We start from the raw sequence: 18,553 nt of genomic DNA, 5'->3' as shown, positions 1-18,553 counted from the left end.
ATACAATAATTAATAAATAATGATACAAGAATGAACTCTGTGTTTTGCATACACACAACTGTAAACCTACTTTTGCCCCATGCTCTATATGTAGGGAAAATACATAGTCTATTTAGGGCTTGATACTATCTGTGGTTTCAGGCATCTATTGAGGGTCTTGGAATGTATTCCCTGTAGATAAGGGGAACTACTGTACTTCGTTACTTCAAGAAAATACTTAAAATCTTCTCTGTCTTTTCCCTTTTTTCCTAAGGCCTTGGATTGTATACTGTAAGTTCAACATATGGAGATACCATTATCATGCCTTGCCGACTCGATGTACCTCAGAATCTCATGTTTGGCAAATGGAAATATGTAAGTGGGACCTCCCTTGGATTTGGTTAATTTGGCCTCTAGTTTTTGAAATAAAATTCCATCTGTGAGTAAGTGTGAATTTCAAATGAACATATTGGAAATATTCAGCTGCAGTACAAATGTAAGAAGGTAGAATTCATGTGTTGAATATATGAAAAGAATTAATTCCTAAGTTTTACATAGCAAATGCTATTTTAAAATAAAGCCAATAAACACCTAATTCTTAGGTCATATTAATCTGAAAAACCCAACCTTAAGTGTTAGAGGCAGAAGAAAAGGCAGAGTTCCAGAGAAAAGCAGGTGATGCACAGGACAGAGCCTCGTGGAAGACAGCAGCCACACGCTCATGTTCTGCTTAGTGTGCCTATTGCCGTAGCCAGCACAACCAAATATTCATTGAAAATTAATCATCAATACGAAAAGCTCATTTCTGGTGATTTAGTCTCAGAACTGTGTTAATATGGTAGGTCCCTTCTACATTTAACATTGTTGACTTTATCCATTTTTTGCAGACAGCAAATTCAAATTTTCTCAAGTATCAAGGTACAGATGAATCTGGAAATGGAGGTGGATGTGGAGTAGTTAGGTAACATTGGCTGACAAAATGTCTCAACTTAGTTACCAAAACCAACAAAAGGTGTTCTATGAGACATGATTTTCCAATGTTGGATCACATGAGACCCATGGTAGCTTATAAGCTTAAAATAGACATGTTTCCTTGAACATAATGGCAAATGTGCCCCAGCTTCTTGATACATTAAAATATATTTGAATAGGAAAATGATTTGATAGTCAGAGAATTTTTGAAGTTCATTTATTACAACACTTTTCAGAACCTTTCATATATTAGGTTGCATTATGAATTGTCTTAGTTTGATTGATTTCTTAGGTTTATTTAACCATACAACTTCCCCCCCACACACACACCTCCCAGATATCTGTAAAAATAAACATTCTACAGAGCACACTTTAGGAAATGTGGTCAATGTGCTTAAGGCTGCACCCAAAGGGTGGTATGGCACACTCTTTTAAAATATGGGTTCTGAAGTCAGACCAGCATGTTCTATCACACACTCACTGTGGGATTCTGAGCAGTGAATTCATCCCCATTTTCTCATTGATAAAATGAGTTGATAAGAATAATCTTCCCTGTAGTATTGAGGGTTACATGAAGTAACTCATATCAGAGTGCTTGGCACATGGATAGTTGCATGAAAAGTATAAGCTGTTATGACTGTGGGGCTGCGAAGTCCAAAGCACACTGTATGTGAGGGGCATGTGAAAGGAGAGCAAGGCCGTGCGGCGACAGCACTTCACTGTGCTCACCCGCCTCTGGTACCCAGCGCACGTTAAACTATTTCTGACTTCCTATCAAAGCGGACATATGAAGTTAAGGCCTATGAGGACAAAGTCTATTTGCACCCCTAAAATTCCTACGGTCTGAAGACTACGACCTGTTGAGTCAAATTTACTGCCAAAATTAGTAGAACACAGATGGTGCACGCTTCTGTGATCACAGACTTTTCTGAGGATAACCCAGGGAATAATTTTCACCTAAGCTGCACTGGCACTGTGGTGGTGGAAACAAACAATAATGGCAATTTTCAAATGGTTAATTTAGTAAAAAGCTCCAGCAATAAACTGATGAGATGCATCTGATGTACCATGTGCTCTGAAAACTGTTGATTTGCAGGCATAATATACAAGCTCTAATTTAATGTAGCCTGAAAGACAAATGGCAGGTTTGGAAATAATGAAAGGGAGCAAACATTGAAGAAGGATGGATCATCTCTTCCCCTATTGTGTGGTCATCTCCCAGTGAATGGAGATCCTAACACCCAGTGCTCCCCTTTGCACCCCACTCCCACAACCTCTTCGCCTGTATCTGTCTCAGTGCCTGGTATGGAGACAGCATCTAATGGCTGTAGAGAGTGGTGCTAGGTAGTCATAATGGAGCCAGATTGCTGCACTGTAATCTTGCTTTGCTGAGATACACTAGCTGGGCCTTTGGAGAAGTTACATAACCAACCTCTGTCTCCATTGTCTAGCCTGGCACTAATATAACTCTCAAGGTTGTTATGAGTATTACATTAATGAATACATAGAAAGCTCAAAGAAAGCACCTGGTATATAGTTAAGTACTCAAAAATTAACTATTATTTCTTACATACGTGAATGAATACACAAATTTGAGGATATGCAACCAACTAAAACTTGAGAACTCCAAGATTAGATTAGTAATTACATTAGTGTGGGCCCTTGTTACAAAATACCAGAGACATGGCCTTAAACAACAGATATATCCCACAGCTCTGGAGGCTGAGAAGCCCAAGATCAAGGTGCTGGCTGGCACATTTGACTCTTGGTGGGGGTCCTCCTGATTTGTAGACAGCTGACAGTTTGCTATGTGCTCATATAACCTCTCCTCTTGTGCTCTCATGGAGAGACAGACACCACCCATGTCTCTTACCTTCTTATAAAGGCACTAATCCCAAATGAGTGCACCATTGCCAGAACCTCATCTAAACCTATTTACCTCTCAAGGGTTCCACCTCCCAATACTAACACATGGGGCCTAGGACTATGACATGGATTAGATGAGGACATAAACATTGCACCCAGAACAGTAATAAATACTAATAATTTTTAAAATATAACACTTTGAAATTCGCCATGCACTTTAAAATGTTTTGTCATTTTTATTTTCTCAAGGGTCTTGATGTAGGTAGAAGAGAGATTCCCCCTATTTTTTTTATTAAATTCCTTAGTAAGTAAGAGAATTCTTATGGGAGCAGACGAAGAAATGAATTGCATGTCTTAGTGCTTTTGGCATAGATGTGTATGCCCAGATTATATTTTACTTTGATAAAAAGCTTTTATATGAAAGCCCTTTGAGCTAAGTTTTATGCCTCAGGTAGCAAAACTATGGATTTTAGTGATTAATCTGATTCTATTGCTAAATGGACATCATTGTTTCACAAGGGCAAATACTGTTCCTCCATGAAGAGTCATTAAACTATGCTATGTGTAAAGGTCAGCTGTGTCAGTCTTGGCTGAAAATGAAAGGAATGGGCATTTAAAGTACCGTATGTGCATTAAAGTAATGAATATGCAAAAGAATTCCCCATGACTGCTAAAGGCGTGCTTGCAGCTCAGGTGTGTGCTTGCTGTGATGATGAGCTGAATATCATTGTGTACATTTGTATATTTGTTTACATCTATTTTTTTTCCTTTATATGAAACACAAGGCCAGCTCTTGTTAGTTTTAAAACAGTCACTAATTCTGCCCTTCAGATGCAGGGAAAGCTCAGATTCCTGGAGCTTTGCCCTTCCCTCTTCAGATATTTAAGCTGGTACCTATAAAATAACTTTCAGCTTCTCGTACAAAGATTAATTTTCTGTACTCAAAGATTTATGTGAGGCTTGTATCCATAATAATTCTTTTTGGACACAACTGTAAATATCAGTGGAAGAATATGGCCAAAGAAATTTTGTTGTTCTGGATATGATCCTGAAACATCTGCATGAGCTTGTATTTAAAATGTATTGTTATTTTAACTTTTAGGAGAAGCCCGATGGGTCCCCAGTATTTATTGCCTTCAGGTCCTCTACAAAAAAAAGTGTGCAGTATGACGATGTGCCAGAATACAAAGACAGATTGAGCCTCTCCGAAAACTACACTCTGTCCATCAGTAATGCGAGGATCAGCGATGAAAAGAGATTTGTGTGCATGCTAGTGACTGAGGACAACGTGTTTGAGGCTCCTACAATAGTCAAGGTGTTCAGTAAGTAGTCGGCAGTATAAGTGCTAAGTGGGATTGATGGCTGGTACTAGAAAATGTTCCTGAGAAAGAAGAGAACTCTGTAAGTGTCTCCACAAGCAGGGATCTATGTAAGAGGATTTCTAGCGATCTTCATTCCCCTGCATTCTGTCAGTGAGGAAAACAAAACAAAACAAAACAAAAATTCAAAAGGAATTTTTAAAGTGAGGGACTAAAAGAATATTCTCTGTCGTTTTGTTGGCAAAAATTTCCTGTGATGTGAAGTACTACTATGTGAGAATTGGCACATGATCTTTATTTAATATTCACTGACACGTACAAATAAATATTCTGTGATATTACATATTTATACAACACATACACAAATCATGCATGTCATGCATACATATATATGTTTTAGGCAGAATTTTGACGTATAAAAACAATAAAATATAGGCAAAATCCAAACTATCTTACGATTGACATCTAAGCTTTATATGTGTGTGTGTATGTATAACCCCCCACCACCACCACACACACACACATCCTAACCTTTAATGCTTGCTGATTTATTTCTTCCAAGTGTTCAGTAGGTGTATAAAATTGCCCTAAAATAACAAAGTTTACCATATCCTGAATGTGTATGTAGAAAACAAGAAGGGGAAACGTAGAGTAGGGTTAAAAGAAGAGTGTGGAAGAAACTTGGAGTAACTACCCTAGTCATTATGGCAAGGCTCCCCTGCCCCAACAGTTAACGTGACTTGGCAAATAGCTATGCAAATGAGTGACCTGAGAAGTTCTAATTAAATTATTTTATCTTTTAATATTCGAATAGAATGTCCCGCCTCATAATATTTTAGAAAATACAGGGAGAAAATCATCTCCAAAGCTTCAGAATGCCAGTCTTTTTAATTAGGGAAGAAGGTCTCACGTTTCAGTTGTTTTCCCTCTGCTTCCTGATGACTTGGCAGCACCTAGAAATAATTAAAATAAACAGGGAAGGAAGAAACCCGGAGGGCCTTGGTATTGCCTCAATAAGCATGGATTTTTCCTGTTTCTCTTGTAATAGCCTATGCAACTAAGGAGGACTGTCCCTTAAGTATTTATATGGACTTCAAAGCTCCTGTGGACTCCATGACATGAATTCAAAGAGTGCTTTGTTCTCCAGAAGAAACTTGTAAAAGCATATTACAGGTTTCAGTTGATTACCTTTTAGCTTAGAAGGCACTTGCCAGAAACCATCCACTCTTCTCGATTATTTTAGGAATCAAACCAACTGTCAAGTGTTTGTCAGTCATGCCGCCTTCTGTTAAACACCCCAGATAATCTACAACCTGTATTTGGCAATGGCCCATGTATGTTTTCTTTCTTTCTTTTATTTCCTTTTGATGCCATTAGGAAGATGGATGGGACACTGCTAGGGACACTCTCTAAAGAGAACATTTTTTTAATGAGGTCACGATGCATAAATGTAAGCACATTCAAGAATGTACCCCAGCAGGTACAGAGATTAAGTCGCAGCACGCCCAAGTTTGTGTCTTTGATTTGTCATTGTCGGGTTTCTTTTTTACTGGGTTAAAATTACCTAATCTCAAGATAGCATACAAGAAAGTCCAGGTTGTTACATTTGTGACAATTTTCAGACTATACCCTTTAAAAAAAAAAAAAATGCCCTACAGCAATCTGAAAAAAAAATTCAGTTGGTCTAATTGGATAAAATTTGCAAACCATTTTGGAATACGGAGGATTTCTGATTGTGAAAACAAACTCACACCCGAATACCCTCAGCACCCCTACCCCCCTCTCTTTTGAATGTTTTGGAAAACAAAGTGATTCTCAGAAACAGAATTTGCATTCCAGGCCCTGAGCCAGGGAGCATTTAAATAGACAAGTTACAAGCTCTTGAAAATGGAGTTTTATACTAGAAACCATGGGACACTGCAAGGCTTATCAAATGAACAGCACAGCTCATGATAAAGAAAATGTGTACAAGAGCATATAGGGGCTTCGCTTCATTTTTTAAAAGAATGAATTCACTTAGGGTCACTTTTCATAAAGCAAACAGCAGCTGTGGCAGGGAGGCTTTCATGCTATGCATGTATATATTGCAGTCACTTAAGAGTTACTAGGCTCATCAATCAGTCCTCTGTTTCCTTCTGTCAAATCACCTAGCAACATGCACTGTGTACCACAGAATGGAGAGTGGTTAACGTGAGCTAATCCCAGATCAGCTTGCTGCAGAGTATCATCTCGTGGGCAAAGTCAAATTGCATTTATTCAAACTAGGAGCCATGACTGATGACTTGTTACCTTCGATGTAGGGTTGTTTGTTTAGTTTTCACCTATACCTCAAATGCAAGAAATCATTTCAATAAAGCAGCCCAGAACACAATAAATCGTGTGCTTTGTCACCACTAATACAGCTTTTTAATTTTTGGCAGTTGCGTGGCATTGGAATCAAACTGTTTTTACATTTAATGTCCATCCAAAGTCAATACCATTGAAAAGGAAGAATAGACCTTTAAAAGTTCTCAAAGATTCACTCCAGTCATTTTGCAAAGGTCTTAGAGGTCAAATGAGTACCCAGATTGCCAAATGGCTGCTGTCAGTGGTGTCATGGAAAAATCACGGAACTGGTCCTCAGGAGACTGAGCTTTGTTAGATGTGCTGTTGCCTGGCAGGAGTGGCTCAGTATGAACCAGGAGGTCATGGTTGGATTCCCAGTCAGGGCACATGCCTGGAATGCAGGCTTGACCCCCAATGGGTAGCATGCAGGAGACAGCCAACCAGTGATTCTCTTTCATCATTGATGTTTCTATCTCTCTCTCCCTCTCCTTCTTCTCTGAAATTATATATATATATATATATATATATATTTTTTTTTTTTTAAACAATATGCTGCTAATTTCTACCCTTGGGCAAGTCACTTCATAGTATGCTGAGGCTAAGAATCCCTCTTCATCACTAAAATAAATTCTTTGGATTAGAGGCCAGTTTTCCCATTGTGTTCCTAGGATCATCTTGACAATTCTAGAGACTTGAGAAGGTGAGGAGCTACTTCTGTTAGATTAGCTAGAATACTCAATATGTCAAAGTTTTCTCATGATAATTTGTTCAGAGGGGAAATGAGGGGAAGCAGAAGAGCTTCTCCTCTAAGAAATCATTTGAAACCACCAATCCAGGCTAATCTGTCCAGCCTCTTATACTCTGGTGTCTGTAGTGTTAAAGAAATACTTCTTCCCAGGACATAGAGTCTGGTGTGCACCTGGACCCGCTCTTCTCTCTGTTTGACAGTTACCAGTTAGAACTTGCTTTGGATATTGTTCTATCAGAGTTGAGCATGCTTCCTCCTGCCTCCCTGGGAAAGTTAGTCAACCTGCAAATAATTTTTCTAATGAAGGAAGCAGAAAGTGACCTATTTAACAAATGAGACCTAAATTGTATATTTTATTCTAATTCTTTAAATATAAAAAAAATTACCTTTCCCATCTCATGAGGAAAATGAACTCAATCCATGCTTACAGTGGTTTACCTAAGGTACATCAGGATTTGTGAGGGGTGATTGCTAGCAAAGTACTGAGAGAAGAACGCTGAGCCAATGTCACAATTCACCTGCCTCTCCTTGCTCTACTGCCACATCAAATTGAGCTCTCCTGTTGTCTGGTTTTATAATAACACTCTACCTTGTGGATGCTATAGAGCAGTTTTGCATTCATCACTCCATCCTCACTTGGCTATAAGACACTTGACAAAATTATTTTAATAATGCAAATAAATTTGGGGCATGAATTTTTCTTTCAGTTCTATACTTTTTCTTTCAGCTCAGTTCTAAGAATCCTTGAATCATATTAAGACATAATTCATGAAAAGTTTTTTTAAACACTTTGGAATCAATATGCAATTTTGTTAAAATAGTACATGTGTCCTCTTTTATGGTCTTCCAACTAATACTCATTGATTGTTGCAAGCTAATATAAGAGAAAATTACATACAGAATATATAGTTAATATAGAGGGTTTGAAACAAAAGCTTAAAGAGAAAATAACTCAAATAAATGCAATAGGTATTACTATTACTCCCACAATACCAATGTGACTCCCTCTTCCAAACAGAAAGATGAATCACAGTGTAAAGAGGACTAAAGTTTAAGCATTCTTTCATCAAGATTCTTTGGGTTTGCTAGTTTCATTTTATTGAATTAAGAATAAATTTTTGAAGACATTAATGGAAGTTGGTCCTTTACACATAGCCAAGTATTCATGATCTTATGTGAATTGATAAAACATCACAGGATTCACCAGGCAAAGGAGAGGAATATATTTCACATAAGAGGAAGCATGTTCTCAACTATCTAGGTATGTGATTTTGGTGAACTAGAAAGTAGTGAGACTTAGGCAAACTGATTACCTACATTTTGTATTAAGAGCCTCAATTTTTTCAGAGGATCTTTCAAATCTCCATGTATTCTAGGCATAGATATTACTGAAAAACAAACAAAAGACACATTTTTTCTTGTTAATTTTGACTTGATTGACCACATAAATAAATTTAGTATCTTATTTCCCTTCAGCTCTCAGAGAGTTTTTACTAAATTACTGATTTTAGTTCCCAAAGGATTTTTGTTTACCTATTTAATCCCCAAGAATTTCCATTATGTTTGAATATTTTGGTTGCAGACCTCTTTAAAATGTATTATATTTGCATTAAAACATCAGTTCTCAACAGATTTAATGATTAGCAATAACTCAGAGTTGTAATTATGAACACAATGACATTACATTAAACATAGTGATCACATCAAGGCTTAATGATATATGGAAGGCTTCCCAGAAGTTGCTGTTTATATTGATTTTTTATCAGATTTTAATAAGTTTCTTGGTCATTTTTTTTGTTGGTTTTTTGTTTGTTCATCTTCACCAGAGCTTATTGGGAGTGGGGGAGAGAGAGAGAGAGAGATATGGGTGTGAGAGAGACACATCAATTGGTTGCCTCCTGCATTTGTCCCAACCAAGGCCTGGGACCAAATAAACTTGAAATCCATATACATGCCCTTGACCAGGAATCAAACCTGCGACCCTTCAGTGAGAAAGGCTGATGCTTTAATGGCTGAGCAACACGGGCCAGGGCTGATCACATCTATACTAATAAAAGAGAAACATGCAAATTGACTGTACCTCTGCTATACCCACCACCCACGCCCATCAGCCAATCAGGAGCGAATATGCAAATTAACCCAACAAAGATGGCAGCAGCCATGGAGCTGGAGTGAGCAGGAGGCTTGGGTTGCCCCTGGCAATGGAGGAAGCCAAGCTTCCCACCCGCCCTGGCCTCCCACCCGCCCTGGCCAACCCTGGCCTCCACTCAAGACTACAAAGTTTCAATTATAGAAGATAAATAAATCCCAGATACCTGCTTCCAGCTGGCCCTGGCCTCTGCTCAAGGAGTCACTGAAAAAAAAAAAAAGAAAAGAAAAGAAGGAGGGGCTGGGAGCCTGGATCACCGGGGTGCATGGCCAGCCTGAAAACAGCCCTCAGCTCCTCACCCAGGCTGGCCACACTCCCATGGGGTGAGGGTCCCTGCTGGGGGGCTTGGCCAGCCTGCAAACGGCCATCAACCGCTCCCCCAGACTGGCCAGGCACTCCAATGGGGACCCCCACCCTGAAGGGGGTGTGGCCAGTTTGAAAACAGCCCTCAACCCCTTACCCAGGCTGGCCACACCCCCATGGGGTGAGGGTCCCCACTGGGGGGCTTGACCAGCCTAAAAATGGCCTTCAGCCCCTTACCCAGGCTGCCCCATGCCCCAAGGGAACCCCCATCCTGATCCAGGGCAAACCAGCTGGCCCCTACCCATGCACCAGGCCTCTATCTATACTAATAAAAGGGTAATATGCTAATTAGACTGGGAGACCTTCCAGATGTTCTGGAAAAAGCCATGGTGGTGGGGCCGAGGTAGAGGTGGTTAGTGGCCAAGAGGGGAGGGAAGTTGTGGGTGATCAGGCCAGGATGGGTTGGCAGTTGTGAGTGATCAGGCTGGTGGGGGGTGGGGCCATTGGGGGTAAGCAGACCAGCAGGGGGGCCAGTTGGGGGCGAGCAGGACGTCAGTGGGGGTCAGTTGGAGGTGATCAGGATAGTGGGGGGGCAATTTGGAGTGAGCAGGCCAGCAGGGGGGGCAGTTGGGGGTGAGCAGGCCAGTGGGGAGGGAAGTTAGGGGGGAGCAGGCCAGCAGGGGGGGCAGTTGGGGGTGATCAGGCTGGCGGGGGGGGCATTTGGGGGTGAGCAGGCTGGCAGGCAGAGTGGTTAGGGGCAATCAGGCAGGCAAGCAGGCAGGTGAGCGATTAGGAGCCAGCAGTCCCAGATTGCGAGAGGGATGTCCGACTGCCGGTTGAGGCCTGATCCCTGTAAACCGGCAGTAGGACATCCTTTGAGGGGTCCCAGATTGGAGAGGGTGCAGGCCGGGCTGAGGGACACCTACCCCACCCCCCCCCCGTGCATGAATTTCATACACCAGGCCACTAGTTTTTAATAATCAGGGAGTCAAGTGTCACTTTCTGTTTGTATTAATGTAGTTGCCTCTGTCATATCTTTCTATTCTTCTATGTTTCTTTTTTATATTTTTATATCTTTTTAATGTTTTGTTTCTTATATATGTATTTAAAAAATAGATAATCACTTGTGAAAATTGTATTATATTTCTAGAGTTAATAGTAAATAGGCCCTCCTATAATTAAAGTACATGAGTTCCATACATAAGCAGATTTATTATTATTCTAATTTATAATATAAAACATATTTGCAAAGGGGAAATTAACTCTCGATATTAACCTGAAGAAGTTTACATTTTTTGCTTATAGTCTTGGTGATATTCACTTTGCTGGCCCAAAGACTTTTTTGTTTTCATCTTTGTCTCCTGGAATGGTCAGGGAGGTAGCATGTCTGATAACTGAATTCCAGATTGAGTAATAATTATAAAAAGCCAGTTTAGTTTGGTATTGGAGATAATGAACAATAAGACTATAAAAGAAAAACTAGCTGGTTGTTTTTATGTGTCTGTTTATATGAGAATAGAATAATTTTGCTCCTTGCAACTCACAAAAAGCCAATGCCAATGAGGCAATCTCCATTTCCTGTAGGCTAATTGTCAGAGCTAATTAAAAATTCCATCAATGTTAGAAAACTAGTGGCAAAGAATAAAATAAGCTAAAATACTACCTTGTTGCTGAACGTTTTAACCAATTCTTTTTGATGCCTATATTAGAATTTGTGCTCACAGAATTTCCTGTATTTAAAATGCTTCTGTTCATTATCTCAGTTTAAAGATTTGAAAAATGTCACCACATTTATAGTTTTGTAATGTGACTTCTTTGATAAAGTTTGAGAAATACTGGAAAGTTGGGCCTCTGTGACCCTTAATTATTTCTCATTATTTTAGAGCAATGATTCTGAAACTTTATTGTGCCCTCAAATTCCCTATGGAATTTGTTTAAAATGTAAATATACGGGATCCTCCCCCCCACCCTCCACCCCCGAGACTCTGATTCTATTGGCCTGGTAGAACTCAGAAATCTGCATTGTAAACAAGTACCCCTGTGATTCTGATTCACGTGTATTCAGATCTTCACCTAAGGAGTTGGAAGCTATTGATAAGTGGACATGGTAACCAACTCCATATTTATTCTTTATAACGTGTCCAAAAAACATTATTGATATTTTATTCAAAGGAGTTACAAACATTTTAAATAATATTTAACATAATAAAGCAAATATTTAAAGGGGGTGGACTAACTTGATTTCATATTTACATATTATATAGGAAATGTATATTTTGTTGTTTGATGTTTCTAGTTTGAGTAAATGAATTATTTTTATAAGCCAAAACACATCTTTATCTGCTTCCACGTGTACTTAAAACCTTTCTCTACTTAACTTTAGAGCAACCATCTAAACCTGAAATTGTTAGCAAAGCACCATTTCTTGAAACAGAGCAGCTAAAAAAGGTAAGAATTTGTTTTTGATTAGTTGCTTTACTTAGCCTAGTATTAAATGCCTTCTCTGGGCCTCAGATGCCAGGACAAATAAGTTAGTAATTGTGTAGCTGACAGGGTGACAGGTGCCAGTCAGAAAGTGTGCAGAAGGTAGAGTGGGGACATAGCGGAAGGCGATGCCATTTCTAAAGGAGAAGAGGGAAACGAGAGGAGAAAGAGGCATGTCTTTCTTGTTTGAATGAACTGAACCTTTAATGGAGTCATGAAAGATGCGTAGATTTTCCCCAGGCCAGCAATTTGAAGTAATATGATGTGAAAGAGAATGACATTTTTTGGAAAACATAGTTATTTGCATGTTGAACCTTTGCGTGCTAAGACAGTAGGTGAGAGAGTGAAGTAAGAGGTAAATCTGGAGAGGTAAGAAGAGGCTGGTTTATGATAGGCCTTATATGTTACATAGGGAATTTGGACTTTATTCTATAGACAAATTAAACTACTGAAAAGTTGAAGTAAAGGTCAGATTTGAAATATCACATTAGCAGAAGTGTGAGGGAGGCTATAATGGAAGAGGGACATATCCGGAGTTCCATATTTGGGCACATCAATTGCCTAATAATCCCATTTCAGTAGCTAATTTTACTTTATGGGAGAATAAAAACAAGTCTGGAATTCTTTTAATCATATTAACTTTTTCTGCATAATATTATTTTATAAACACTAAATGTTAAAGTTAAAACACATTTGAAGAAAAGCGGTGGGTATTATAGATCTCGGTGGGTGTATGTACTGTAGAATGGAGCGTATATAGTATGAAGCCGAAGAAGTAACCACACTGTAACACTGTTAGTGATTTCTGCATATGCAGATCTATGAACCATGGCAATAGCCAGTGTTAATGTAATTATGTTATTTAGTTCATGTTAAAAATGAATAATGCACAAAATAAAATTGGTAATGTTTTTACATGAATGTGGGTTTTATTAATAGTTGCAGCATCTGTGGCATAATTTAAAATGGGCAAGACCATAATTGTTTTTATATAAGAGAGCATTCATATAAAATGAATGTCAGTGCTTGGAAAATGAGTGGGTCAGGAAAACTTTGGGATAACTCTAAAATTCCCTGACCATTCTGAGCTTCCAAACTGACAACCACTGATGAAACCAAAGTAGTAACATTTCCTCTTTTATTTTGCAGTTGGGTGACTGCATTTCACAAGACAGTTACCCAGACGGCAACATCACGTGGTACAGGAGTGGAAGAGTGCTGCAACCCCTTGAAGGAGGTGGGTACTAAGTGGGCAACAGTTCAGATGACCTGCTTTCACTTCTCTCATCTGGGGAAGCCTTGAACTGTCCCGCACCTGAATGCGTTGCCCTCTTTTGATCTGTGACTATGTGCTTTGTTACTTTAAGTACCCATTAACTCACTAAGTGGTTTTTTAAACACCATTTTAGCCCTTGTGCAGAAGAATCTAGAGCAGAGAAAACTATTCTGTGTGTGCCATGTTTTAGAAGTTAATTAGAGTGAGTGGAAATCAGATTCTGGGATTCTATTTCTGTCTTTGTCTCTGGTCTATGGTGTTAAAAAGACATCCTACCTCACTACATGTCACTTTCCCCTCCTGTTGAATACATTGAGAAGGACAAAACCACTTCTTAAAGGTGTTTGTGGCATTTAATTAAGAATTGTAATTTTTTAAATGAAAGATCCTGTCATTAGTGTTCTGTATTTTCTTCAGTGGTGGACATAGTTATTAAAAAAGAAATGGACCCAGTAACTCAACTCTATACCATGACTTCATCCCTGGAATACAAGACAACCAAGGCTGACATACAAATGCCATTCACCTGCTCTGTGACATATTATGGACCATCAGGCCAGAAAACAGTTTATTCGGAACAAGCAGTCTTTGATATCTACTGTAAGTAACTCAACATATCATTACGCAATTTTAATTCATTAGGAAAAAAAAATCAAATGCTTATCAGCCTTTTAAGTCCCTAACGATTTTGGGATTCTACTTTCATCCCCACACCCCTACTCCATAGCATGCTAATAATCTCTTCCTCATTGAAAGACCTATAGAATAAAGGCTTACGTGTCTCGTGATATCTTTCACTCCCTAATTTGTTATTTTTTAGCATTTTTTTCTGTATTCTGCTAGATTCTAAAGTTCCTTAAATACAAGATCTCTAACTTAGTATTTTCCCTCTTATGGTTCTGAGCCCTGGCACACAGCCCTGAACTTTCTAGGAGTTCAAAATGCCCTCTGATGGTTTCCTGAATGAATGACAGATGAATAGAGACTTATGGCTGATTGATCTTCTAGATAAGGGCTTTCCATTTCAATTAAGAGATTTATTTTATTAATGAAATCGATTTCTTAAGTTAAATAAGATGTTGTCGTCCAAGATGTTTTGGTTAAAACTTTATTTCACAGATTTGAAACCTAGAATAGTAGACTACAAAGGAAACTTCTTAATGATCTGGTCTAACGCAATTATTTTACTTAGCAGTAAAGTGAAGCCCTGAAACTTGTCCTAAATTAGAGGCTGGGTTAGAATCCTTTTCTCTATCTAATGCTGTGCTGTTTCCTGTAAGACAGATGTCAAGATAATCTAATAATGAAGAGCAAACGTGCTGGTGATCCTGTCCCGGCACTGTTATTACTGTGTGTTTCTAGAAGAGTAGCTTAAATACTCTAGGGTTCACTCCTCTTATCTCAAAATGGGAAAAAATATAATACTTAATTTAATAGTGTCATTATGGAGATTAAGTGAAATCACAAATCTAAAATAGCATACTGTATGGCACATTAAATGCTCATTATTAAGTACTATTGTCATTATTACAAAATTATCATTGTTACTACATAAAGATACATATATAGTTATATCTTTTTAGGAAAAAGCAAGAAAAAAGTTTATTTTTAAATGCATCAAAAATTCTTGTAATGCTACCATGTGTTGAAGAATAACCTAACACTTCTACATCTGTTCTGGAAAAAGGACATAAAGTCCACCTGAGCCTCAGAGTTTTTACCCACCTACATTTCTATTTTTGTTCCATAAAGTGTGGAACCTTATTAAGAACAAAACTAAAATACCACTTGTCCTACCTAATAAAACAGTAATATGCAAATTGACCGCACCTTCGCTACACCCATAAGCCACGCCCACCAGCCACGCCCACCAGCCAATCAGGAGCAAATATACACATTAAACCAGCAAAGATGGCGGGGGAAAGGGCAGCACCCATGCCAGTGAGATCCAAGCCATGATGGTGGACTGGGGCAGGTGGTTAGCGCCAGCAGGCGGTTAGCGCCGGCAGCCGGCTGACCAGGTTCGCCATCACCGATCATGGACCAGGGCAGTTGGCATGGGTTAGTGCCCGCAGCCGCCTGACCAGGTCCCGGATAAGGGCTTCCAGTCAGCCGCGGCCAGTGGCAGCTGACTTGAAGCCCCTATCAGGGATCATGGACCAGGGCAGGCAGCGTGGGTTAACGCCCGCAGCCGGCTGCCCAGGTCCGCCATCACCGATCTCGGACCAGGGCAGACGGTGTGGGTTAAGGCCTGCAGCCGCCTGCCCAGGTCCATGATCAGGGATCACGGACCAGGGAAGGCGGCGTGGGTTAGTGCCCGTAGCTGCCTGCCCAGGTCCGCCATCACCGATCTCGGACCAGGGCAGGCAGTGTGGGTTAACGCCCGCAGCCGGCTGCCCAGGTCCACGATCACAGATCACGGACCAGGGATGCTGCCTGCCCAGGTCCATAACCGATCACGGACCAGGGCAGGTGGCGTGGGTTAGCGCCCGCAGCTGGCTGCCCAGGTCCGTGATCACCGATCTCAGAGCTGGGCAGGCGGTGTGGGTTAAGGCCTGCAGCCGCCTGCCCAGGTCCACGGTCAGGGATCACGGACCAGGGAAGGCGGCGTGGGTTAGCGCCCGTAGCTGCCTGCCCAGGTCCGCCATCACCGATCTCGGACGAGGGCAGGCAGCGTGGGTTAGCGCCCACAGCCGCCTGACCAGGTCCCAGATAAGGGCTTCGAGTCAGCCATCGCCAGTGGCAGCTGACTCAAAGCCCCTATCAGGGATCATGGACCAGGGCAGGCAGCGTGGTTTAAAGCCCACAACCGGCTGCCCAGGTCCGTGATCACCGATCTCAGAGCAGGGCAGGCGGCGTGGGTTAGCGCCGGCAGCCACCTGACCAGGTCTGGGATAAGGGCTTCGAGTCAGCTCCCGCCAGCAGCAGCTGACTCAAAGCCCCTATCAGGGATCATGGACCAGGGCAGGCAGCGTGGGTTAATGCCTGCTGCCCAGGTCCACGATCACGGATCACGGATCATGGACCATGGCAGGCGGCATGGGTTAGCACCCGCAGCCGCCTGCCCAGGTCCCCGATCACGGATCCAGGTGGCGTGGGTTAGCACCCACAGCCGCCTGACCAAGTCCCCGATAGGGACTTGGAGTCTAGCATAACGAAAAGAATAGTCAGCAAAAGCAGGAGACAAGGTTTCATAAGTTCTCCCCCAGGTCACCACTGTTCTCTTATACATTTTAATTATCCCAGACTTTGCATGATGGGATTTGATTTGAATTATGCCTGATAGAGATTACATGGCATGAATTGTAGGCTCATTCTTTCTTTTTGTGGTTGCCTGACTGAGAAAGGCCTTGGAATGAGAGAAGGCACTTTTATTTTCCTTTTTCATTCTTTAGAGGCTGAGGAATTACAGTTATATGAAGAACTTAGTGAGAGAATGAAAGTCTCATGCTGTATTTTTCTGTAAGTTTTATCATGTGGACTATCAAAAACTTGGTGGGATCCTTTTCAAGAGGTGTTACAAAAATTATGTTGGAATTAACATTCAAGAGTAAAAGGAGAGAAGTGAGTGGTGGGTAAAGGAAAGAACTTTGACCTAGAAACCAAATAGAAGCCACATAAACCTTCAGATTCTTACTCATTTTGCTTTGGAGGTATTAAAGGATAATTTTTTAAAAAGTTAAAATCATGACTTATAATCTGTATAGATAAAAGGCTAAGTGACAGACATTTGTCCATCCGTCCGACCAACCGGTACATATGACGCACTGGAAATATAAAAATAAACTTTGACTTGCACAAGTTCCATACATATAAAGCTCTCGCTGGCACTAATTTGAATGTTGCATTTGGTGGGAAAGTTCTTTTCAGAGGGGATTTTTGTGTTGCTATGCTATACAATTGGCCATAGTACAAATAAGTTTTAAAGTACTGTAGTGTTTGGGGATGTTTCAGACAGTTGTCTCTTAAAACAAATATGAGATCAGAGGATTCTGCTTATAGTGAATGGTTAGTAAAACTTGGAGATGGCAAACTTGATAGCAGTTATCATTTAGGAATGGATATTATTGAAATTCCCCATGAAATGATTTTTAATGGATCTATTATTAAAGCCACCTTTGGAAATAGTATATCTATAGATAATATTAAAAATATATCTAAACATGCAATTCTTTGTTCAAAAAATGAGCACATTCAAAAATTAAATGAAGAAATTTTGGATATACTTGATGGAGATTTTCACGCCTATTTGAGTGATGATTCCATTGACTCAACAGATAATGCTGAAAAGGAAAATTTTCCCATCAAATTTCTTAATAGTATTACTCCTTCTGGAATGCCGTGTCATAAATTAAAATTGAAAGTGGGTGCAATCATCATGCTATTGAGAATTCTTAATAGTAAATGGGGTCTTTGTAATGGTACCAGATTTATTATCAAAAGATTGCAACCTAACATTATCAAAGCTGAAATATTAACAGGATCTGCAGAGGGAGAGATTGTTCTGATTCCAAGAATTGATTTGTCCCCATCTGACACTGGCCACCCATTTAAATTAATTCGAAGATATTTTCCTGTTATGCCAGCATTTGTGATGACTATTAATAAATCACAAGGACAAACTCTAGACAGAGTAGGAATATTCCTACCTGAACCCATTTTTGGACATGGTCAGTTATATGTTGCTTTCTCTCTCTTTTTTTAAAAGTATTTAAAAAAATATTTTATTGATTTTTTTTTTTACAGAGAAGAAGGGAGAGGGATAGATAGTTAGGAACATCGATGAGAGAGAAATATCGATCAGCTGCCTCCTGCACACCTCCTACTGGGGATGTGCCCGCAACCAAGGTACATGCCCTTGACCGGAATCGAATCTGGAATCTTTCAGTCCACAGGGCGACGCTCTATCCACTGAGCCAAACCAGTTACGGCTGTTGCTTTCTCTTGAGTTCAAAGAGCATGTTACGTTAAAGTTAAAGTTGTAAATACTTTATCTCAAAGGAAATTAGTCAAGCACTCTGAAAGTGTTTTTACTATTAATGTGGTATACAGGGAGATATTATAATAAGTTTAATCACTTTATCAATCATTATTTGCATCAATGTTGTTTTTATATTATGAGTTTGTTATTG

General features: G+C 40.0%; 1 protein-coding gene across 1 annotated transcript in view; it reads left to right on the top strand.

Annotated features, from left to right (window-relative positions):
• Positions 1-18,553, top strand: part of ALCAM (activated leukocyte cell adhesion molecule) — a 214,427-nt gene that overhangs the window by 147,012 nt on the left and 48,862 nt on the right. The window contains exons 2-6 of the mRNA XM_008158564.3: positions 254-354; positions 3,920-4,139; positions 12,045-12,109; positions 13,295-13,382; positions 13,839-14,021. Of these exons, the coding sequence (XP_008156786.2) occupies positions 254-354; positions 3,920-4,139; positions 12,045-12,109; positions 13,295-13,382; positions 13,839-14,021 (657 nt within the window). The remainder of the gene's footprint in view (positions 1-253; positions 355-3,919; positions 4,140-12,044; positions 12,110-13,294; positions 13,383-13,838; positions 14,022-18,553) is intronic.

This window comes from Eptesicus fuscus, chromosome 3 (genome assembly GCF_027574615.1).
Source record: "Eptesicus fuscus isolate TK198812 chromosome 3, DD_ASM_mEF_20220401, whole genome shotgun sequence".
NCBI classification, from domain to species: domain Eukaryota; kingdom Metazoa; phylum Chordata; class Mammalia; order Chiroptera; family Vespertilionidae; genus Eptesicus; species Eptesicus fuscus.
Note: the sequence above shows the minus strand (reverse complement) of the source record. Positions and strands in the feature narration are given on the sequence as shown.